A 24,482-nucleotide genomic window follows, 5' to 3' on the forward strand; every position below is an offset into this window, starting at 1 on the left:
CATCTGGTAGATTGCTTGTCTCCATTTTATTTAGTTCTTTTTCTGGAGTTTTGTTCTGTTCTTTCATTTGGGACATATTTGTCTCTCATTATGGTTCCCTCCCTGTGTTTTTTCCTGTGTTAGGTAAAGCTGTCTCCTAGTTTTGGTAAAGTGGCCTTATGTAGTAGGTGTCCTGTAATGCCAGTGTTGCAACCTCCCTGGTCATCTGAGCCAGGTACCACAGTGTTTCCCTGTGTGGGTTGTGTTTGTGTGTGCCCTCCTGCTGTAGTTGAGCCTTTATTGCTATTGGCAGGCCAATGAGAGGGACTGACTTTCAGGACTGACTATGACTATAGTGGAGGAACTGTTGTGCATGGCCTCACCCTAGGGAAAAGTAGGATTCCCTTCAGCAAGGCTCTGATGCCTTCTGAATTCACCCTTAAGGTGTGTTATTTGTGGAGATGGTTGGGTGGTGCTCTGTTGTGGTCTGAAGCTGGCCCCTGGGTGTGCTTGTTCTGGGATCTCTTAAGAGGGGGTCAGGTGCACTGCCTGTGCCCTGCCCAGGGCCACTTAATATGATCTGCAGATGGTTGGTGCTTGTGCCAGGCTTTGGGCTGCTTAGTAAGAAGTATGGGCACAATGAGGCCAGATACTGCTTACTTGAAGTTTGTGAACCTTTGAGAGAATTTAGTAAAGTATGAAGCATGAGCCATAACAGGCTGTTTGTATGGAAAAGCCACTGGAAGTGGCCTAGGTAGGCCAGCAAGTTGGGTGGGTGGGGGAATCACCAGGGCTGGGCAAAATGTTTTAGCCGGGTTGATGGAGACTCAGACTTGGTGCCAGCCAGAGCCTGCAGGCTAAGTGGGAGAGGGCTCAACAAAGGACCAATGGCCTCTGCCAGCACATCTGTCTGAAAGAAAGCCGCCTCTCCAGTCCTCACCCCGAGCCAGATAATTAAGTTCCTCTAGTATGTCCTGGTGCTTTTTCAGCCACAATCCCAGCACTGGAGCTCAGAGCAGTTGAGTTCATCAGCGAGTAAGTCCATGCGCAGGCCCTTTAAAAGGAATGCCTAGGACTCCAGCAGCCCTCCAGATTGAATCCTCTCAGCCTCAATCCGTGTTGGTTTTCACAGCCAGAATTTATGGGGACCTCTCTTCCCTGCACTGGAACCCTGGGCTAGGAAGCATGATGTGGGCCTGGGACCTCTCTTCCTCAGCAGGGACCTCTGAAGCTGAGAAAACTGCCACATATGGGTTTGGGACCAGCCCATTCTGTGCGAAGGCCCCTCCTACTTGTCTCAATGTGGCTTCTTTTTTTAATATATTTTTATTGATTTCAGAGAAGGAGAAGGAGAGAGATATAGAAAGATCAATGATGAAAGAAAAATCATTGATCAGCTGCCTCCTGCACACACTCCACTAGGGATTGAGCCCGAAACCCAGGCATGTGCCCTGACCGGGAATTGAACCTCCTAGTTCCGTGGTCGGCAAACTGCAGCTCACGAGTCACATGCGGCTCTTTGGCCCCTTGAGTGTGGCTCTTCCACAAAATACCACGTGTGGGAGCGCACATACAGTGCGATTGAAACTTCATGGCCCATGGCAGAAATCGGTATTTTGTGGAAGAGCCACACTCAAGGGGCCAAAGAGCCGCATGTGGCTCGTGAGCTGCAGTTTGCCAACCACTGTCCTAGTTCATGGGTTCATGTTCAACCACTGAGCCACACTGGTCGGGCTCAATGTGGCTTCTTTTTTATACCCTGAGCTATGGGATTTCTGTTCCACTACATTTCAGGTGGTTCTCAATGAAGGTTGTTCTGTAGTTTAGTTGTAATTTTGATGTGGTCACAGGAGGAGGCAAGCATAGCATTTTCCTACTCTGCCATTTTGACTGGGCATAATAAGTTTAAAATCTGGTAGGGAGGATTCCGCTATCTGTTCTTCAAAATTACCATCGATAATCCTAAGCCATTACTTGTGAAAGGGGTCAATGGCGGGGGGGTGGGGGGCTTTCAACAATAAAGATAAATTTTTAAAAAGCAAACAACAGTAACAAAAACACACACACAAAAAAAAGTAACAAACCCGCCCCCCCAAAACACAAAAAAATAACAAAATAATTTGAATTAGCTTGTTAAGTTCCAGGAAAATTCCTGTTGGAATTCTGAATGTAATTGAATGGAATTTATAAATTAATTTTGGGTTTAAATTGCTCTAGTGACTTTTTGGACAATGAAGATCTGGTGGCTGAAAGATGGATTAAAACTTTTTTTTACCTCTCAGAGCAACAATTAAATCCTATATAATAAAAGGCTAATATGCAAATCGACTGAATGGTGGAATGACTGGTGGAACAACCGGTTGCTGCGATACTCACTGACCATCAGGGGGCAGATGCTCAATGCAGGAGCTGCCCCCAGCCTGCAGGCCCCGTCCAGCAGTGGCAGTGGGGGGCAGGGCCAGCAAGTGGGTGGCGCCAGGCCAGCCAAGGTGGATGCCAGCAGGGGGCACCCCCCGATTGCCCCACCGGTCACCCCATAGATCAGCCCTGATCGCTGGCCAGGCCTAGGGACCCTACCCATGTACAAATTTTGTGCACCGGGCCTCTAGTATCTTATAAACTGCCATGTGTCCATGTATAGACTGATAAATTCAATTAATGAACATACATTATAAAGACTAAAAAAAGCCCACCTAACCTGTAGGAATATTTAAGTAAACTAAAATAAATACACTCAATGATAAACTATGATACCAATAAAACTACTAGCTCTAAAAATGACATATAATGGTAATGAATTAATGTTTACTGATGTTATGGCATTCAGTGATAAAATCAGGATATGAATCTTGTATACAATGTGAATACAGCTGTAGAAAAAAAACCCTTCAAATATGTGCACAGGAAAATAAAATTTACTAAAATCTTTACAATAGTTAGGAGTATGGGATTACAGATTAGATTTTTCTCATCAACCATAATCTATAAAAATCTATTGTCTAAAGTTTCTAGGAGGCCATTTTATTACTTATTAGAGGCCCAGTGCACAAAATTCGTGCACTTGCGGGGGGGGGGGGCCCTCAGGCCAGCCTGTACCCTTGGGGGATGTCCGACTGCCGGTTTAGACCCAATCCCCACAGGCCTAAACCAGCAGTCGGACATCTCTCTCACAATCCAGGATGCTGTATGCACCAGTGACCATACTTTCATACAGGTGAAAGGCATCTTGCTGTTGTATAGGCAGCTACATTTTTTGCCCTGATTATAAAAAGTAGTACATAACATGATCCTTCTGAGTCAGTAGTACCATTTCCCCATCTTATGGGTGGAAAAACTGAAGCAGAGAGAAGTTAAATAATTGGCTTTGTCACACAGTTATAAGTGTCAGAATCAGTAGTGACCACAAAATATGCAAGCCAGAGTCCATGTATATTATCACTGCATCATCCTGTTTTTTCAGTGTTAGAGTAGGCTTGCCAGATTTTAATTTTTAAATCTAAGAGACTGTTCCCAATATTTGGGCAGGGTCCCTAGGCCTGGCCAGGGATCAGCGCTGGTCTGTGGGGCGACTGGTGGGCAGGGCAATCAGGGCGCCCCTGCTAGCACCTGCCTTGGCCGGCGGCCTGGCACTGCCCACTGGCTGGCTCCGGCCCCCAATCACCGCTGCCAGTTGCCCCCTGGTGGTCAGTGCGTGTCATAGCGACCAGTTGTTCCGCCGGTCATTTTGCCATTTGGTCGATTTGCATATTAGGGTTTTATTATATAGGATACTAATGAAAAAAGTATTAGGAAGAGATAGCAGGTATTACAGGGGGTAGTTTTCTTTCATAGGAAAATGCATTTACAAAAATATTTATGAATAAGTAAAAAAAGTGATTAGTACCCAAGTATTTCTTCATTGCTTAATTTAAGGTTCAGAGAAATACTTAAGGCAGAAAGCAAAGCATTCAAATTCTCACACTCAGGATTTGCGTTCTAGCTCAGTCACTGATTATTTTAGTAACTTTTAGGAAACAGTATCTACCTATTTTCTTAATAAAAAAAAGAAAATATTTAGAGATATGGATTAGTTAGAAGCCTTTTAGAAAGAAATGGGCATTCATTAATATAACTCTAAAATTTCACCTAAGTCATGCAAAACAAAAGACTGCCTATTTAATTTTTTCTCAAGTATAAAAGAGAATAAAAAGTAGGGAGTTTGCCACTTGAAACTGGAAAACAAATGCCCACTTTATTTCTGTAGCTTACACTTTACCTTAAAGACATGAAAGGCTTCAAATTGAATATTGGGACTTTTATCTCGAAGGAGGTTCATCATCAGTTTGAGGTTCTCTGGCTTGCTGATGTACTTTGTCATAATGGCAAAGTTGTGTCTATCCAGGATCAGTTCACCCAGAAGCTATAAACAAATAAAACAAAATATCAATGCTATAATTTGAGAGCCATCTTATTCAAAATACACCTCACTGCTTCCCACTGAAAAACAAAATATAAATGTGAGTTTAGAATGTTGACATAAAAAAATTGAGAGTCCTTAAGCACATCTTAAAGCACAGGCATGAAAGCAGTAGTTAAGTTATTTTAAGCTTTTTACAGTTTTGTTAAAGTCCATACTTAATGCATTTCTGAATCTATTTTTAAGCCAATCATTGCTGCAGCTTTAAAAAGCTCACTCTGTAGATCTAATCAAGAGCTAGCGAGAAACTAATTTATTATTTTCATTGCTTAAGTTATCTTGAGGTAGGATAAGAATAACAAAATTGAATACAATTATACCCCCATTACCTAAATTAATGTACTCTAGTAGCTTACTGGGGAAAAAATAGGTTATATAAAGTGATTTATATGTTCCCCCAAATTTTTATTACAAACCCTGATATATAACCAGTAAAAAATCACTGATTCTGACTCCAAATGAAGTTTAACATGTGCAGCACGTTTTTATAAAAAAGTAAAGCAAAACATTTTCTGGTGACAAATTAATAGTTCCCCAAATGCAGCATTACTCCATGTTATGAACTGAATGCTTGTGTCCCCTCCAAAATCTACATGTTGAAATTCTAACCTCCAACGTGATGGTATTAGGAGGAGGGGTCTTTAAGAGGTTAGGACATGAGGGTAAAAATATCATGAATGGGACTGGTGCTCTTATGAAAGGGACCCCAGAGAGCTCTCTCACTGCTGGCATCTTAATCTTGGACTTCCCAGCCTCCAGAACTACAAGAAATAAATATTTCTTATTTAAGCTGCTCAGTCTACAGTATTTTGTTATAGCAGCCAGAACAGACTAAGACACTTCAAAATAAAATAAAAATACCCAAAATGGGAACAGTTGAAGAGACTCTAACAGCACAGCTTAATGTGCTGCTGCTCCATCTCATAAACTTGTATTCTCACTGTAGTGGTAGCAATCCTAAAGCTTTGGCAACCAGGCAGTTGAAGTGTACCCTTAACATAATTTTATATGTGATATATTTATTTTCCAAATCTCCTATTTACTGGAATTTTTCTGGATGTCCCAGGATAGTAATACATTGCATAGATGTTTAAGTTCTGGATGGAAGGAGAAAGCACATGAAACTGTCTGTCTTACAATACAGTCTAGCAACATAACCCCAGGTGTATAGGTAGGGGTGTGTATGTAGGGGTGTATGCGTACATTGTGTATTTGGCAGCCAGGGAACAACCACTTTGCCTGTGATGCATCTTTTGTCTATTTAACAAATGAGAAGTACACACCTTTAAGTAATTTTAGTACACAAAAGTAACGTTTGTTAAACAGAAAATGATGACCATAGTTGCGTGTTAGCTGGTTACCAGTTAGTCATATACATATGGAATGGCAAGAATGTAAATCGTTGATCTTCATCTTCCTTAGTCTCTCTCTGCAGCATCTAAAGCAAACTGAACACTCTTCCGGAAAGTTTCTTTGCTTCTGGTTTCAAGGCCATTTCATTCTTCTGGTTTCTTACCCCTTGCAGCGTATTCCTTTGCTGCCTCTATTACTGACTCGCCTTCCTTCGGCACCACATATGCAGGAATTTTCCAAGTTGTATACTTGTTTTTTCTCATTCATTCATTCATTCATTCCAAGCTATATACTTGAATCACTTAGCTTTTATTTCCCAACAGTCTCATCTAAGTCCATGGCTTCAACTATAACATCTGGGAAGGTGTCTCTCAAATCTACATTTCTAGTTTCAGTTTCTTTCCTAAACTACATGCCCACATTCTAACTGTCCACCAGGCAGCCCCAGCTGCCTGGCCTATCACACTCAATGTCTCTTTCCTCTTTTCTCTTTGTTAATGACATCATATCTTCCGGTGCCTTAGGGCAGAGTGTTGAAATATTCCCCAGCTCCTTTCTTTCCCTTGCTCCTCACATAAAATCTACATCCAAGATCTTCCAATTTTCTGTTTCTAAGGGTCTCAAAGATCTTTCATTCAATTTTTACTGCCAGTACCCTCATCCAAACCCTTACTGCCTTTCATCTGGATGACTACAACAGCAGCAAATGGTCTCCTCTGCAGTCTTCAGTCAATCCAATCCATTCTGTACATTATGTCAAACAAATCTTCCGGAAGATCAGACCTATTCATGTTACTAATTCCACTTATAAAGTGGATGGATAAACAAACAAATGTCTAGATTCCTATGGACGGCACTCAAAGCCCTTTGTGATCTGAAGTCATTCCTGCTGCTTCCTCTCCTCCGCTCCCTCACTTAGTCTTCCTTATTCCTGAGTCTGAGGCCTTATTCCCCTTGCTTTATCCCCCCCACCCCAGCTTTATCTACACTAATAAAAGAGAAACATGGTAATTAGCGTACGACCGCTACCCTTCCCATTGGCTAATCAGCATATCCTTATGCAAATTAACTGTCAGCCAAGATGGCGGCCGGCAGCCAGGCAGCTGGAAGCGAACATGAGGCTTGCTTGCTCCAGGGACTGCAGACTGCTACATTCCCGGCCTGACTTGCCAGCCTCTGAGCTACAACTCTAAGAAACTATGTTGCAAATATAGAAGCTAAACAAAACCCCAGAAAAAAGCTTTCAGCCAGCCGGGATCTCAGAGCTAGAGTTATACGTTGTTTCAATTAATGCAGCGGAAGCCTCAGAGCTAGAGCCAGAGCTAAAGCTGGCCCAGAATTAAAAAAAAAAAAAGTAAAAGAAAAAAAGGAGTGGTTGGGAGCTTCAGTCAATTGCCAGCCTGAAAGCAGCCCTCAGCTCCTCACCCAGACTGGCAAGGCACCCCAGTGGGGACCCCCACCCTGATCCAGGACACCCTTCAGGGCAAACCAGCCAGCCCCCAGGCCTCTATCCTATATAGTAAAAGGGTAATATACCTCCCAGCACCGGGATCAGCGGAGCCGAGAGGCCTCTTGGCAACAGATCAGTGTGACAGAGGGCAGCGCCCAAACCCCCTGATCGCCCTGCGGCTCTGTGTGTGACAGGGTGCGGGGCCACAACCTCCCTATCCGCCCTGCTCTGTTAGTGACAGGGGAAGGCGCCCCAATCCCCTGATCTCCCTGCAGCTCTGTGTGTGACAGGGTGCGGTGTCCCAACCCCCTGATTGGCCCTGCTGTGTGTGTGACAGGGTAGAGCCATAACCTCCCCATTGGCCCTGCCCTGAGTGTGACAGGGTGCAGCGCCCCAACCCCCTGATCCGCCCTGCTCTGTGTGTGACAGGGGGCGGTGCCCCAACCCCCTGATTGGCCCTGCTGTGTGTGTGACAGGGTAGAGCCATAACCTCCCCATCGGCCCTGCCCTGAGTGTGACAGTGGCAGCGCTGCAACCCCCTGATCGGCCCTGCTCTGTGGGTGATAGAGGGCGGCGCCCCAACCCCCTGATTGGCCCTGCTCTGTGCGTGACAGGGGGCAGCGCCCCAACCCCCTGATTGGCCCTGCTCTGTGCATGACGGGGTGGCGCCACCACCTCCCCATCGACCCTGCCTTGAGTGTGACAGGGGGCGGTGCCCCAACCCCCCAGTCGGCCCCACCCTGAGCGTGACTGAGGGTGGCATCGCAACTTCCCGATCCGCCCTGCTCTGTGCATGACAGGGGGCGGCGCCCCAACTCCCCAATCAGCCCTGCTCTGAGCCCGACCAGGGGCTGCACCTAGGGATTGGGCCTGCCCTCTGCCACCCAGGAGCAGGCCTAAGCCAGCAGGTCGTTATCTCCTGAGGGGTCCCAGACTGCGAGCGGGCACAGGCCGGGCTGAGGAACCCCTCCTCCCCCCCCCCCCCCCAGTGCACAAATTTTTGTGCACCAGGCCTCTAGTTTATATATAATTGACAAAACTGTACTCACTTAAAGTATACATTATAATGATTTCATATACATATACATTGTGAAATATTTACCACAATCACGTAAACACATCCACCACCTCAGTTATCTGTGTGTGTGTGTGTGTGTGTATGTATGTGTGTGTGGTGAGAATGCTTAATATCTACTCTCAACAACTTTCAAGTATACAATTCAGTACTGTTAACTATAGTCACCATAGTGTACATTACATTCCCAAACCTTATCTATAGCTAAAATTTTATACCTGTTGATCAATTTCTCCCCATTTTCCCTAGCCCCAGCCCATGGTAACCACCATTCTACCCTATGTTTCTGTGAGTTTGACTTTCTCCCAGGCTGAATCTCCTCAACTGCCTTTATGCTCTTTGTTTTTCCCCAGCTGTACTCACACTGCCTTGCAGTACAGAGTTACTTGTGAGTCTCTTTAGAATATAAGTTCCACAGGGCATGCATCAAATCTTGTTTGTGTTTGTACCCTTCACAGCTTGTGTGATGAATGTGGATAGTGTTGGGGAAATAAGGTGCTATTACCACAGAATCTTCCCAACAAAATGTAGAAGGAAAGCAGTTTTATTACTGAACAAGGCCTGGTGCATGAAATTCGTGCACAGGTAGGGTCCCTAGGCCTGGTTGGCGATCAGGGCCGATTAGGGCCTTCCGGCTGCTGGCCAGGCCCTTCCTTACAGCTGCCAGCTGCCAGCCAGCGCCTTCCTTCCCTGGCTGCCAGCTGATGGCCGGGGCCTTCCTTTGGTCTGTGCCACCCTCTGGTGGTCAGTGCAAGTCATAGCGAGTGATCAAACTTCCGATCTCCCGGTCGAACTCCTGAGGGGACATTTTGCATATTAGCCTTTTATATAGAGAGAGATAAGCATAGTCAAAGCACAACACTGTAGGTAATCTATGAAAAAGACAGATAAAACCGCACTTATTTACACGGCCAAGGAGCTACAATCGTTATATACATATATCCTCAACATAAAAGGTAACCTGCCCCCTGAAAGAGGACTTGCCAGCGTTACTTGCTGTGCACCTTTTCATAGTTCACTCTAAATTCACCTGACCATTGAGGTAGTTCTTTGTTTTAGCTAATTGCCTTTATCCAACAAATAATAAGCATAAAAAAACCTTTCTTACCTCTCTAACAAGAAATGTTTATAGGTTAGAGAGAAGCACCAAGGTTAAACTCCCCTGGTGACAGTGAGATGGCTCCCAGATGTTCAAAAAACAAAACAAAGAAACCCAACCACTTCCGGGTTGTAGAGCTGACAAGAGGCTTCTAAGTTATATATGTGTGTGTGTGTGTGTGTGTGTGTATATATATATCTTTATAAAACATGTATATATATGTGTATATACACACACACACTGCTTTTTACAGGCCTATCTATATCTATATTGATATATCTTGTCTATAGATATATATCTAAAAATGTATTTCTATAAAATATATAATCAAATATAATCTATACCACGTTAAAATACATATACATCACACACACATATACATATGAAAAGGTCTTTTAGCAACAATTTCATTAAAAAAAAACTAACCCTTAAAATGCGCACACACACATTCAATAAACATTTGCTGACGTTTATGAGTTATTCAGATTAAGTCACTTCAGTTTTTATTACATGGGGATGTCCATCCTTTGCTAATATAATTTGACTACTTTTCTGAAACAATTGTGTTAAATCACTTGGCGAACAACACTAAATCTTTTGGCCAGTAGGTGTTAATCTATTTTAATTAATATTGACAATGACAAAATATTGCACTTCATGGAAAAAGTTGTATTTTTACTTCCTTAAATTTTATTTTACAGGCTTCATACTATATAGTAAAACCATGCACATCAAGTAGATATAATGAGTGTGTTTTTTAACTTAGGGTTTTAATTAAATTGACCAGAGTCCAAACCCCTCCCAAATTCCACGAAGGTTCTTTTGAATTATAATCTTTCTAGCTAGTAATTAAATGTCAGGCCCTGAAGAAGACAAGAAATAAATTTCTAAACTCTGTCACATGAGTGAAAGGAATTTCTCTGTTAATTACTTTTTATTGACAGGAAACTAAGTTCCCCAAAATAGTTCAGGAAAATTTAGAATATGATTAACAAAAGGCAGCAGGTAGCACTACTTTGGAATCAGAAAATAGCCTAGTGTGAGGAACATAAGTGACCCCATCTTAAAGCTAACCGCTGTCCTGACATCTGGGTGATGATGGACCCTAATCCCTCCCCTTCCCTGGGAGGCTCTGGAACAGGAACCAGAGCTCTGGGCTGATCACAATTCATATCAATTCCCTCTCTAGGGCGAGACACTCTCCCTGTTTCTCTTACCTCACGCTGCACCGAAGCCTCTGGCACCTGATCTCTTTGCTCATCCAGGCATTCTCACTGCTCTCATAACTTACAGGGTCTGGCGGGGTGAGGGGTGGGGGTGGAGGGCTCAGAATCGTTGTGTTGCTACTGCAGAATGCTGCTTTCTTTAAGCTCGCTTTTATAATGGACAAACTGGACTTGGCCTCATGTTTTGGCATGTCGGTTCCTTCCAGCACTGGGGAGCTGCTTTCATACATTGCCCTTCCACAAAACAACTAGCTTTAATACAATTCATTACTGGAAGAATACTGTAAGTAGACTATTGTAATAATTTAACCTCTTATTTCCTATAATTATAAAACATCTATATATAAAATATTACATAATCCAGAGATATAAACAAGGTTATGTTAAAATAGAACACACTGCTGCTACCCACACATCTAATTTCCAAAAGGAAAAACCAACAGCACGCTAGCAAAGCTCTTCAAAACAATGTTTTTCTGTTGAAGAAAACAATAAACAATATTTAGTGAGCTCTTTCCTTGAATAGAGTGATACAAAACCATTTTAGCAAGTCTCTGCCTATAATGTGGCATTCAAAAAAGCCAACTCTTCGGTAACCTTTTAAACAATTTCTGCATTCTCAGATATGCTTTATCTGCCTTTTACTAGTTTCGTTTCTCTCTCTCTCTCTCTCTCGCTCTCTCTCTCTCTCTCTTTCCCCTGTTCAACCAGTGCTTGGTTTTATCATATTCTTAATCAAATATTTTCAAGACACTCAACTGTAAAGAATTTTAGGCAGGAATAGCAACCGATGTAGTATGTCTGCGTGGATTAATAAATAGTAAGAAAGAAGTCTTATGAGTCAGCTGAGGTATCTGTAAATGAATAGGAAACATAATCAGTTTGAAAAAGGGGGTGTTTTAATACCAGGTACAAACTCTGCTGCTTCTTGCTGGTGTCACTGGGAACATTGCAGAGGTCTCTAACTAGAGAACCATGTGAAGAGGGAGGCTGGGAAGTGGAGAGCTGGGTGACAGCAAACAGCAGTGAGCAATGAACCTTCCTTCCCTTTGCTACACACCAAATTTGTATGACATAACATACCAATCACACATCCACTGTATTAACAGGCTTCTATTTTTAAATGCAAATGCATCCTGGTAGGAATAAGTCTAATTCACACCCTAGTCCCAATTACTTATTTAGAACTGATCACCACCTTCCAGAGATTAAACTCTAGGGATAATGATGAATATCTATATATATAAAAGCCCAACAACCATTACAGTGGAACAACCAGAACGACTGGTCGCTATAACGTGCACTGACAACCAGGGGGCAGACGGTCAATGCAGGAACTGCCCCCGGGTGGTCAGTGTGCTCCTACAGTGGGAAAGCCGCTCAGCTAAAAGTCGTGCTCACAGCTGGCAAACGCAGCAGCAGTGGTGGGAGCCTCTCCCACCTCCGAGGTAGCGCTAAGGAGCGGTGAGCCAAGCGGTAAGGAGTGAGCAGGCAGGCGGTTAGCGGCAAGGGGTCCTGGATTTCGAGAGGGTGCAGGCTGGCCTGAGGGACACCCCCCTCCCCGTGCATGAATTTCGTGCATCAGGCCTCTAGTTTACTTATAAAATTTCTTTTTATTTTATTGAACAAACATATCTATGAGCTAGGCTCTGCTCTAACCACTTTTCAAATATTAACAAGGGAACAGGATAAGGTGGGGCTGAAGATATCTTGAGAAGAGAATGAGACAATAGGTACAGGGTAGAAGAAGATGATAGGATAGTAGGAAAGGAAAACCAGAAGGGGGATGTTTGAATAAAAAACTGCCAGTTTTATAACTTTGCCTAAGACCCTACCTAGCTAGAGAAAAATTTCTGTCACAAGTTCTTGTCACTGCTGAAATGGAACAGGGATAATTCTAAAGTCTATGACCTTCAGCTTTTTTTGACCCCTAAATTTAGTTGTCACCTTAGTTTGTAACAATGTCTTTACTTTGGTCCAATATCTGACAGATTCCCACTGAAAAGAGGAAAGATTTGAAAATTTATAAGCAATTTCCTGTATTCTGGCCCTTCAGACCACTGTCACCTCTGTTTAATGTTTCAATTTCCACTTCCCTCCCAGGGAGACTACCTCTTGTAAACATGGACAGCTGTGCTTTGATTGTCCTTGTAGAGCCCTTCACAAATAAGCAATTCTGTTCTTCAGGTACATGGCTGTGGCAATAGGATGCATCTTTATCTTCAACTGTGTTAATGACTGGACATGGGAGAGCCCAGCATTGATGTCACTGCCTTTGCCTAGAGCTCAGTCTCATCACAGCAAGCTCCAGCAAGGAACGCAGCATGGTATCTTTCCTACAGGGATCACCTTGTATGGGTTTCCACTCAAAGGGAAACTCAATAAAGAGTGCTGAGTGACTGGCAGAAAACAGTACACTGACCTCTCCTCCTTGGTGGAAGCTGGAACAGTGAGGGCACAAATACAGGGGAAAGCAGGTCATGGCCAATGCAAAATCACGGTTAAAGTGAATTTACAAAAATATGGTACAAAACATTTAATTTATGGCTTAAGCTTAAAACTATACAATATTTAGAAACAAATGCATTGTTCTATGAATGTCATCCCAAACATATAAAAATAAAATGAATGATATTTAGTAAGCTCAAACATCATACAAATCGCTTGACAAAAAACAACCAAGTATTATCTGTCAAAAACATTCTTTTGAATACAGTAAAACCTCGACATAACAGACTAAATCAGGTGTGTGGATGTTCATTAAAGCTGAAAGTCTATTATATAATAAAGTAGGTTTTCCAAATGCACATGTTAAAAATTTGACAAATTAGTTAACCTGTTTTTACTTATAAAGACACTAGGGGCCCGGTGCATGAAGATTCGTGCACTGGGGGGGGTGGGGCAGGTCCCTCAGCCTGACCTGCACCCTCTCAATCTGGGAGCCCTCAGGGGAGCCCTCTCCAATCCGGGAGTTTCTGTCTGTCTTTGTAATCATATGAGTGAATTGTCTGAGACCCCCAACCCAGTTTGTTTTGTTGCTCACAGAATAATAGAGGCATTTTTTTTCTTTGCTTCATTGGTGGAGATTTCCTGGAAGTTTTAGGATATCTTCCTTTTAATTTTTCCTAGACACTCTGATTTTACTTATGTCTCTCACCTTTGCTTTCCCTCCATCCTCCACCGCAACAGTAACTTGCTCCAGGCTCACTTTGCTCTAGTGTCTAGGACAGGGATGGCAAACCTTTTGAGCTCGGCGTGTCAGCATTTTGAAAAACCCTAACTTAACTCTGGTGCCATGTCACATAAAGAAATTTTTTGATATTTGCAACCATAGTAAAACAAAGACTTATATTTTTGATATTTATTTTATATATTTAAATGCCATTTAAAGCAAAATCAACCAAAAAAATGAGTTCGTGTGTCACCTCTGACACGCATGTCATAGGTTCGCCATCACTGGTCTAGGAGATCGGTCTGCCACCAGAACTACGATTCCCAGCATTCCTGGTGCTCCCCGCGCTCTGAGCTTCTGCTTGTAACTGGGGCTGCCACCAAAACTACTATTCCCAGAATTCCTGTTGCTCTCCACGCTCTGGGTTTTCCTGACCAAGGGAGCCACGTCCCCCCAAGCCTCTGGCTCTCCTGCTCTGCTCTCCATCTGGTGACCGAGGGAGCAATGTCCCTCCCAAGGGAGCAACCGAGGGAGCGACCAAGGGAGCCACATCCCCCGCCCAAGCTGCCGGCTCTCCCACTCTACTCTGTGCATGCAAATTACCCGCCATCTTTGTCAGGTTAATTTGCATACTCACTCCTCATTGGCTGGTGGGCGTGGCTTAAGCATAGCAGAGGGATGGTTAATTTGCATGTTTCTCTTTTATTATATAGGACTAGAGGCCCGATGCACAAAAATTTGTGCACTCGGGGGGGGAGAGGGGGGTCCCTCAGCCCGGCCTGTGCCCTCTCGCAGTCTGGGACCCCTCAGGGGATGACCACCTGCTGGCTTGGGCCTGCTCCCTGGGGGATTGGGCCTAAGATGGCAATCAGACATCCCTCTGGCAGCCTGGCAGCCCTAGGGGGATGTCCACTTGCCAGCGGGGAGCAGGCCTAAACTGCAGTCGGACATCCTTAGCGCTGCTGAGGAGGCGGGAGAGGCTCCCACCACCACTGTACTGGCAGCCACCAGCCTGGCTTGTGGCTGAACAGAGCTCCTCCCATGTGAGAGCGCCCTGACCACCAGGGGGCAGCTCCTGCATTGAGCGTCTGCCCCCTGGTGGTCAGTGTGTGTCATAGTGACCAGTCATTCCCAGTCCTGCTGTTAGGGTCAGTTTGCATATTACCCTTTTACTATATAGGATAGAGGCCTGGTGCACGGGTGGGGTCAGCAGGGTTGCCCTGAAGGGTGTCCCAGATCAGCATGGGGGTCCCGCTTGGGTGCCTGTCTAGCCTGGATCAGGGGATGATGACTGTTTGCAGCTGGTCACACCCCCTTCAGGGTGGAGGTCCCCACTGGCGTGCCTGGCCAGTCTGGGTGAGGGGCTGAGGGCTGTTTTCAGGCTGGCGGGTGACTGAAGCTCCCAACTTCGCATTTTTTTCTCTTTTTTTTTTTTTATTCTGGGATTTATTTACCTTCTATGGCTGTCACTGGAGCTGAGAGCTGGCTTTAGCTCTGAGGCTCGGCTCCAGCTCTGAGACCTCGGCTGCTGAAAGCAGGTATCTGGGTTTGCTTGGGTTCTATAATTGAAACATTGCTGCAACTCCAGCTCTGAGGCCCAGCTGGCTGAAAGCAGGTTTCTGGGGATTGTTTAGCTTCTATAATTGCAACATAGTTGCTTAGAGTGCAAGCTCAGAGCCCAGCAGCCGCAGGCGGGGAACCTTGGCTTCCTCTATCACTGGAGCAAGCAAGCCTCCTATTCGCTTCAGCTGCCTGGCTGCCGGCCGCCATCTTGGTTGGCAGTTAATTTGCATATCTCACTGATTAGCCAATAGGAAGGGCAGCGAAGTTACGGGTTAATTACCATGTTTCTCTATTATTAGATAGGATGTTTGTGTAACTAAAATTAAGTAAGCATAAAGAGTTTAATTTCACAGAAAAGTTTTCTATATGTATTATTATAATTTTAAATGTATACTGAATAGATCTAGTAAATGCATGCATTTACCAGTCACCTCAAGTAAACAACTGCACATGGTGGGGCGTGGCTTAGCGCAGGTGGGAACATCGGTGGAGTTAAAACTGCTGCAGAAAGTCATGCCATTGGACAACAGAACCAATGACCATGCATGTGGTGTGATCACGTGCTAATCATTTGCTGAACACTGTTTATGGGTGGTGACTCTTGGATTTAAATATGTAGACTATAATTGTAGGTATATAATATTTATTTCAACAAAATTACTAGTGTTTTCCCCAACATATGGACTATTTGCTAAAATATGTTAAAAATAACAGTGAATGAATAACAAAATAACCTGTTAATTATAAGCAAATCTTAGTTAAAAGCATTTTAAAATTATCAGGGTATTAATTTTCACACATGACATATGGACCAGAAATTTTATCCGTTAAATCTGAAGTTCATTAAATCAAGGTCTGTAAAATTAAGGGTTTACTGTATCTGGGCAGAATACGCAAGAAATGTCCCTCCTGGATAAATGGCTGCTTCCAGGCACTTTTCACTGAGGGAGGGAAGGCCACTCAAAGACAGATGTAGCCCTGCTCTGCTGGGCTCCCTGTTTGATGAGGGAGAATGGCATTTCCACAGGAATTTCATAGGAGATATAATCTCAAATTGGAGATATACTAGTAATCTCAAATTGTGGTCACACACAACACACTTTTTGTATAGTAGCACATACTTATTATTTATAGTTACTTCTAAAAAGTATTTGAGGCAAGACACTTACATTATTTTGCTATAAAGTATAGTTGTAACATAAAATATTTCTCAAGTTACAAAAAGGATATTTAAACTTTTTTGTATTTACTTGCTTACTAATAAACCAATCATTCAATACCAAGACATCAATTTATGGAGACTCTAAGTTAAATTTGATATTACCTTTAAAGATTGTCTCTTAGTCACATAATTCTCAGACTGAAGCAATTTCTCATAGTCTTCAAAAATCTAATGAAAAAAAAATATTACAGTGTAAAACTAATAGTTATTTCTCTGCGTTAGGTTTGCTTGCTTGCTTCAGAAGTTAGTAAATACCCAATCCCTGAGTCCAGTGCAGCCCAGCTGCTGTGCTTTCTATCTCTGTGTGTTTAACCCTAGACTGACCACCACTGTCCACTGGGAGGTTTCCCCTTTCCCCATCCTCTTTTGCACATAAAGACATCGAGAGTGGGAAAGTCAGGTGATACAAGAGACATACTTCTCTATTTTATTTTAGTCCTGCAAATTATAAATAGGGTAGAAAAATGTAGTAATTGAATACTCACAATAAATCATTTTGAATAAAACATCTATTGAGTTGCAAGACAACGCATTCTATGCCATATTAAAGAAATCTGTTTATGTAGACTTGCTGGTAGTCTATGAATAATTTGAGAAAGATTAAATAATTTAGGGTTTCACCTGGCAACTCATTAAAAATCAAATTGTCAAATTCATAGCATGAACATGTAGAGCAGTGGTTCTCAACCTGTGGGTCGTGACCCCTTTGGTGGTCGAACGACCCTTTCACAGGGGTCGCCTAAGACCATTGGAAAACACATATATAATTACATATTGTTTTTGTGATTAATCACTATGCTTTAATTATGTTCAATTTGTAACAATGAAATTGGGGGTCACTACAACATGAGGAACTATATTAAAGGGTTGCGGCATTAGGAAGGTTGAGAACCACTGATGTAGAGGAAATAGGGCTACTTTTGCTGCAAGACTGCAATGCCAATCCCAACTAGCCTCTCTGGAGCATCTCTACTCTCCCCAGAGGTTGGGGGACACGGGTGTTTGGAGCCCCTGTTTCCTATTGTGGTTGAACATCAATCATTACTTAGGCCCTTCAATCAACTCAGGGAGCCAGCAGCTGGGGAAGCTCAGTGTCAACTTCCCATCCATGTGTAGATGCACTCAGGGATTACTAAGGTGGAAGGAGCAAGACCAGCAGAGAATTGAAAGCTACAGTGTTCAGAGGCTGAAGAAGGTACAAAACAGCCCTGGTCCTCAGAGGGCCAAGTGGGAGGGATGTGTGTGTGCTCGAGTGAGATGAAAGTAAGCTGAGCACACTGACGATAATTACTGAGAGAATTAAGAAAGTGAAAAGTATAAAAGAAGCATGTAGTTCACATTAAAGTCACAGTAACTAGACTTATTATGTATGAAGGACTTATTATTTATTCTAGGTATTAGGGATACAAGTAATAATGATAAAACTTAATACTGAGTGCTTACCATGGTACTATTTTGAAAACTTCAAATCTTGTCAAATTCCTACCACAGCCCTATGAGGTAGGCATTAAAATGTTTATTTTGAAGTAGTTACAGGAACTTGCCCAGGGTCACGCAATTAGTAAGAGGGAGAGCTGGGTCTTGAAGCCAAACAAGCAGACTCTAAAGTCTTTATTGTACTCTGAACCCTTGTGTTCAACAGATAAAGTTCTGCCTCTCAGGGAGCTCAAGGACCGGCTAGTTAGATGCAGCCACAGCACAATAATACATGGTAAACAGAGGGGCAGGGGAGGGAGGCCAGGAGGGTGTGTGTGTGTGTGTGTAAGGGTGTGAATGTGTAAGGGTGTGTTAGGGAAAGCTTGCTAGAAGTGTCACATTAATCCAAATGACAAAAGGATGAGCTGGATTCACCATTAGAGAAGGGAGTCAGAAAATATAAGTATTTTGGTATTTCTACTAGTAAAACTAATTATTGACCAGGTCAAATGACTTATCTTAGTAAGGGTCGGGTGTTCTTCCATATGGAAGAGTTACCTACTGGCTCTTAAGGGCAACATGGATGCTCTTAAGTCAAGATCAAGGTGAGCAGGGGCTAGTTGTTTCTTGGAGCTCCAGAGTATAACACTAGGAAGAGATATGAAAAATGAGAAAGCCCTGATCTCCTGCCATTGCTAATTTTCCACAAGGTTTCCTGATGACCTGGCTTCTGGGTAAAAGACCAACTGGATGTATGGTTGACATGGTGGATTTCTATAGTGGATCATAAACAGGAATAAGTGCTCATAAATTTAAGAGAGAGAGAGGGAGGGAGAAAGGAAGGGAGGGAGGGAGGGAGGGAGGGAGGGAGGGAGGGAGGGAGGGAGGGAAGGAGGAATAAGGTAAGACTTAAAAATAACTTCTACTTACAGTGTCATAATTTTGTTCTAAGAAGTCTGCTACCAACACTTTATGTCTGGTTAGTAAATCCTAGAGAAAGAAGAACCAAGTGAAACAAAATGATCATAGCTAAAAAGTTTTTTAAAAATCTGTCTTTTCCTTCTAAGATTTAATAAGTCCACTAATTTGAAGCATATAAGTTTCAGAAGAAACTTTTTGTTTATATCACAAAATTATTTCCATTCTTAGTTTAAGATGTGAAACACAAGCTTGTTTCATGTTAAAAACAAGTGTGTTTTAAATTTATATTATTGTTAAGTTATAGAAATAATTTAGTTACTAAAGCAAATGGTATTTTAGAGATGAGTTTACAGTATATTTCTTCAAGCCACAACTCTACATTGTGCATATGATATAATATTCAAATAAAGTTTATGATGATCTTTTAAAAGTATCATTAATAACTAATCATTTTTTTAATGGACTAAGACCATATCTCATAAGTTAACAGATTTTAAAGGATTTTAAGCTTTAGTTTTTTTTTCTTAACCACTTTTAAAATAGAGTTGCCTAGGATGCTGGGAAGCACAAGAATGACATTTAGCAGGGCCATCTCATATCGCCCTGCTCTGGGGTTAATGGGCTGTGAGTTACACAGTAGCACAATGCACCCTTTCAAAGTTGAAGACAAGCAGCCTGATCTTATTACAGACATAACTCTCAGAAAACTGGACAAAAGCATAAAGGAACGTTTGACTATTTTCAAATCACACCTAAATCATATCCTTAATTCACCTTAATGTGGAAAGAAAACAAGCTTCACCTAATCCCTTTTATAAGCTTAGAGGCTAAATACCCTATTTAGGTTTCATTTAAAATTTAATTAAAAACCTAACAAGAATTTCACAACTTTCCAAAATAAATTCTTATACTTTAGTACATATTTAATTAAAACTTCCTAAAAGCATATAGAAGATACACACAATAATCTCACAAAAAAGGCAGCAGCAATGGTAAAACCCATATACTTCTATTTTAATAAAAATTAAAATATTTAAAGCATTTTGTATTATAATTTTCAAGTTCAAAAACAGTGAGACTAACTTAATTTCATTTCATGATTGACCAATGGGCCTATCAGTGGAAACGTGGTACTTTTTCCCTGTAGAACATTGAAGCCAAACAAGTGTGCTGTTCTGGAACTGTAATTTTAAAACGGGGGCCATCTCATATCGTCCTGCTCTGGGGTTAATGGGCTGTGAGTTACACATTAGCACAATGCACCCTTTCAAAGTTGAAAACTTCCCTGGCTGGGTGGCTCAGTTGGTTGGAACATGGGTTCAATTCCAGATCAGGGCACACACCTAAGTTTCAGGTTTGATTCCCCAGTTAGGTACCGTGTGTACAGGAGGCAACTTATCGATGTTTCTTTCTCACATCCATGTTTCTCTTTCTATCTCTCCTTTTTTCTGTCTCTCTAAAAATCAATAAAAAACATATCCTTGGGCAAGGATAAAAAGCGGGGGGGATCTTTTACAGAGATTCAGTCATGGCCTGTCTGAAGTAAAAATTCAAACTATTCCTCTATCACGGACCCTTGAGAGAGTAAGGTAGTCCTACAGCCTCCTTTGGGGTCCCTAATCTTTTCCTAGATGGATATTTGGAATACCTAGTTTGCAGACAACCCCTTTCCTAAAGATCCTCAGCAGTATCAGTGATTTTTCTGAGCCGACCCAGGACTGATGCACCATGGGAGTTCTCCACCCGCCACAAGTTGTCAGCCTTGAGAGTTTGGCCCATGTTCTCCCTCTGCCCCAGAGCCTGCACATGCAGCAACAGTAGCAACACAAAAAGCACTCTGCCACTGCATGCTGCCTGGAAAGATTTTCTGTACACTACACATTAGTAATACACCAAAGAATCAGGAGGGAGTTCTGTTAGTAACATCTCCTTCAAAATTCTAAGGGGAAAAAACTTGAAATAACTTAAAAATTCAATAATAGAAGAATATGGTAGGATAGAATTTCTCCAGCACATGTATATAATGGATACGACCACTAAATGATTTGTATTCTTTCTCACACATGCTCTTACACTTGAGTATGTATATATTATATATTCATAGCTATACCCTAACATCCTATATAATAAAGACCTAATATGCTAATTAGACCAAACAGCAGAACGACCATCCGGACGACCTTCTAGATAAAGTCGGGGCTGCAAGAGCTGAGTCCCTTGCACAAATTTCATGCATCAGGCCTCTAGTTTATGTATATAATAAATGTATGCACAAAACTGGAGGGGTTATACTATGTATATACAGTAAGTCCTCACTTAACATTGCCAATAAGTTCTGTAACTTTAAGTGAAACAAAACCAACTTTGCCCTGCCTGGTGTGACTCAGTGAATAGAGCATCGGCCAGTGCACTGAAGGGTCTCAGGTTCAATTCCCAACCAAGGGCACATACCTGGGTTGGAGGTTTGATTCTCCAGCCCTAATCTGGAGACAACCAATGTGTCTCTCTCTAAAAAAAATCAATGAAAATATATCCTCTGGTGAAGATTAACCAAGCCCCCTTACCCCCTGACCAAAAAAACCCCATACACACACAAAAAAACAAACCAATTCTACCATAGGCTAATTGACATAAGTAAGAGTTAAGTTCCTACAGCATCTCAACAATGTTATAATGAAACTAGTGATCCAGTGCATATTGAAAGGAAATTAATTAGAAGGTAGCTGGCAGGGCGGGACTGGGCAAGATGGGCTGGACACACCCTGGAGCCAACCTCCAGTGGTCCCTCCCTGGCATCTTCGGAGCGGGGTCACTCTGGCAGGTGGGGTCTCTCAGCCTGGCCTGTGGGGATTGGGCTGAAACTGGCTCTCCAACATCCCCCGAGGGGTCCCGAAGTGCAAGAGGGCACTCTGCAAAGTTGCTGTTGTACAGGGTGTGGAATGCAAACACAAGTGTGCAGTAAACCAGATTCGAGGCCAACAGTGCCCCAGCAACAACATAAACCATGGCCGAAGTTGGAATTGCACAGCCCTGCGAGGAATCGGGCTTCTTCCTCTCTGGTTTTGGGGTGTGTCACCTGAGAACCGCTGCTGCCAAGTCACTGCAGCTCAGCAGCTCCTGGGTTGAGCATCTGCTCCCTGGTGGTCAGTGCGCATCATAGTGACTAGTCAGATGGGCAGAGGGACACCTAGCATGTTAGCCTTTTATATATATAGATTATATATATAGGTGACATTATTTGAGAACCTGCTGAACATAAACACATGCATATATACACATAATACATAGACAAATATAATTGCAGCATTATTATAGAGCATATAACGAAGCGGGGAAAAAAGAAACTAGCTAGGATTTTACCCAAAAAGGAAAAAGCAGAAAATTGCAAATAAAAATAAAGATCAAATTTTAAAGAATTTAAAATTTAAAAATTTGAAACAGTATATACTGTTTATCCCACCTCCTAACAATTTTGTTTAACAGATGTAAGTTTTGCATAGTATAAGTATTATGCTTTAAAAACAAATGGGATGTTGATATTTTAGTGGTGGGTGGAATTAAGAGACACACAATGGCATGAACATGATAGATCCACCAGCAGCAGCTGCATTTGTTAAGGGTTTACCACATGCTGGGGAAGGAAGGGTGCCGAGTACTTTACACACATTATTTCTAATCTTCACAACTCCACAAAACAGGAAGTATTTTCTTCATTGCACAGATAAGAAAAATGAACTTGCTCAAGGACATACAGCTAGTCAGGTGGCAGAGAGATGGAATTCAAACTACTTCAATCATCCTGATTCTTGGAGGGGGGGATGGAAAAAAAACATGGCTGTAAGAAATCGTTTTGGGGGAAGGTCAATTTATAGACAATACCATGACAAAAACATAAACTAACAACATTAAAACATGAATGACTAAATTGGGCAATAGTCACCTTGGAACTCAAAACAAAAGAGGTTTGTCTAAGAGATTAAAAACAAAAGCCCAGGCCAGCCAGCATGGCTCAGTGGTTGAGCATCAACCTATGAACCAGGAGGTCATAGTTTGATTCCAGGTCAGGGCACATATCTGGGTTGCGGGCTCCATCCCCAGTGTGGGCATACAGGACACAGCCAGTCAATGATTTTCTCTCATCATTGATGTTTCTATCTCTCCCTCTCTCTTCCTCTCTGAAATCAATAAGAATATTTTAAAAAAAAACACAACAACACAAAGCCCAAACTAATGTAGAACCAAACTAAAACCAAACCAAATAAACAATATCCCTTAAAACCAGCTTCTTTAAAAAAGAAAAGTGACTTAAGGTCATTGTTACATATATTAACCATAGAATTTTAGAAAAATATAGAAAATTGGCATTTCCAATATTGATAGCATACTAGAAAATTTTTTTGGTTATTTAAATTTTAAGTTCAACAAACAATGTGCTGAAATAAAAATCAAAACATCAGAATTTTTTGCGATTCAATATTGTGCTGAAAATTAAAGTGGGCTGAACATATGATAACAAGACATTATTATCAAGTATAGTTTATTCTATTAAATGTTGAAAAATCTTTGGGGAAACTTCCAAAAATACATATTCATCTGTATTTGCTTTTTCCTGCATTAAAATTTGTACTATGTTTACAATTATTTGTGAAATCTTACTTACGTTTTTTTTAAAGCAACTACCTGTGTTCATCATCAAATAGAAAAGGGAAAAAATAGGATTACAGTATCTATTAATAGAAAACATTTCCTAAGATGCTTAGGCACAGATATTTTGCTGGAAAAAAACTGAATCATATTCTGTGTTAAATGTCATTCTTCATATCTGATGCCCCAGGGCCACTCTCACCATGTGCTCTAGATATACTCTTTTGGAGGTGGGATTCATCTGTAGCCACTGTACCATTTTGTTTTGGCAGGTGAGACTGAGAGGCCTGTGAAATGAAAAGACTCCTAGGGTTTCACAGCACTCTGAACACATGTCCATGTTTCCTGCCCCCTGCCCCTTTCCTCTACCCACCAGTCAACTCTCTCTCTCCCCAACCCTTCCTTCCTTCCACTCACTCTTTGCTGTTCTTTCTAGATTTCTTCTTCCTTTACATCTTGTCTTCTCCCTAATTACTCCTTCTTCCCTTCTCTCTTTCCCTTGCTCTTTTCCATCTATCGCAGACTTCCAGGTAAGGGCTCTTCCTCTCTCCCGTTTTCTCAGGGAGAATCTGGGGAGCAGGCAGGACTGGATGGAGACATGTGGAAAACCTGAGCAGGCTGGTGACCATCCTTCCTTCAATCTCAGATTCTAGATTGATATTTTATTTCAGATTTGGCTCAAGCTTTTAGAGACAATGGCACTACAGCTCCTTTGCTCTACTTACTGTCTCAGGCAATTCAGCCCTGCTCTCAAACAAACCTGCACACCCTGCTATTAAAACAAAAGTACCACAGCAAACTGTCATCCTCAAATAGGATTCTCCCTGACCGTTCATATGAATTTAATTTTCCTCATTTCATTATATTTCCGGAGGTATCTTGGCTCCCTTCATAGATTGTGTTACA

At 42.2% G+C, this 24,482-nt stretch overlaps 1 protein-coding gene across 9 annotated transcripts in view; it reads right to left on the minus strand.

The window, feature by feature from the left end:
• The window catches only part of CAB39L (calcium binding protein 39 like), a 157,467-nt gene that overhangs the window by 14,249 nt on the left and 118,736 nt on the right, over positions 1-24,482 (minus strand). For 8 of the 9 annotated variants that reach the window (XM_070409072.1, XM_070409075.1, XM_070409077.1 and 5 more), the window contains 3 exons: positions 18,942-19,001; positions 16,698-16,763; positions 4,235-4,378 (listed from right to left, as the gene is read on the minus strand). In XM_070409072.1, coding sequence (XP_070265173.1) covers positions 4,235-4,378; positions 16,698-16,763; positions 18,942-19,001 — 270 coding nt within the window. The remainder of the gene's footprint in view (positions 1-4,234; positions 4,379-16,697; positions 16,764-18,941; positions 19,002-24,482) is intronic. The other variant, XM_070409076.1, reaches the window with a different exon arrangement.

This window comes from Myotis yumanensis, unplaced genomic scaffold (assembly GCF_028538775.1).
Source record: "Myotis yumanensis isolate MYYU_CA2020_CCGP unplaced genomic scaffold, mMyoYum1.0.hap1 SCAF_3, whole genome shotgun sequence".
Taxonomy (NCBI): Eukaryota; Metazoa; Chordata; class Mammalia; order Chiroptera; family Vespertilionidae; genus Myotis; species Myotis yumanensis.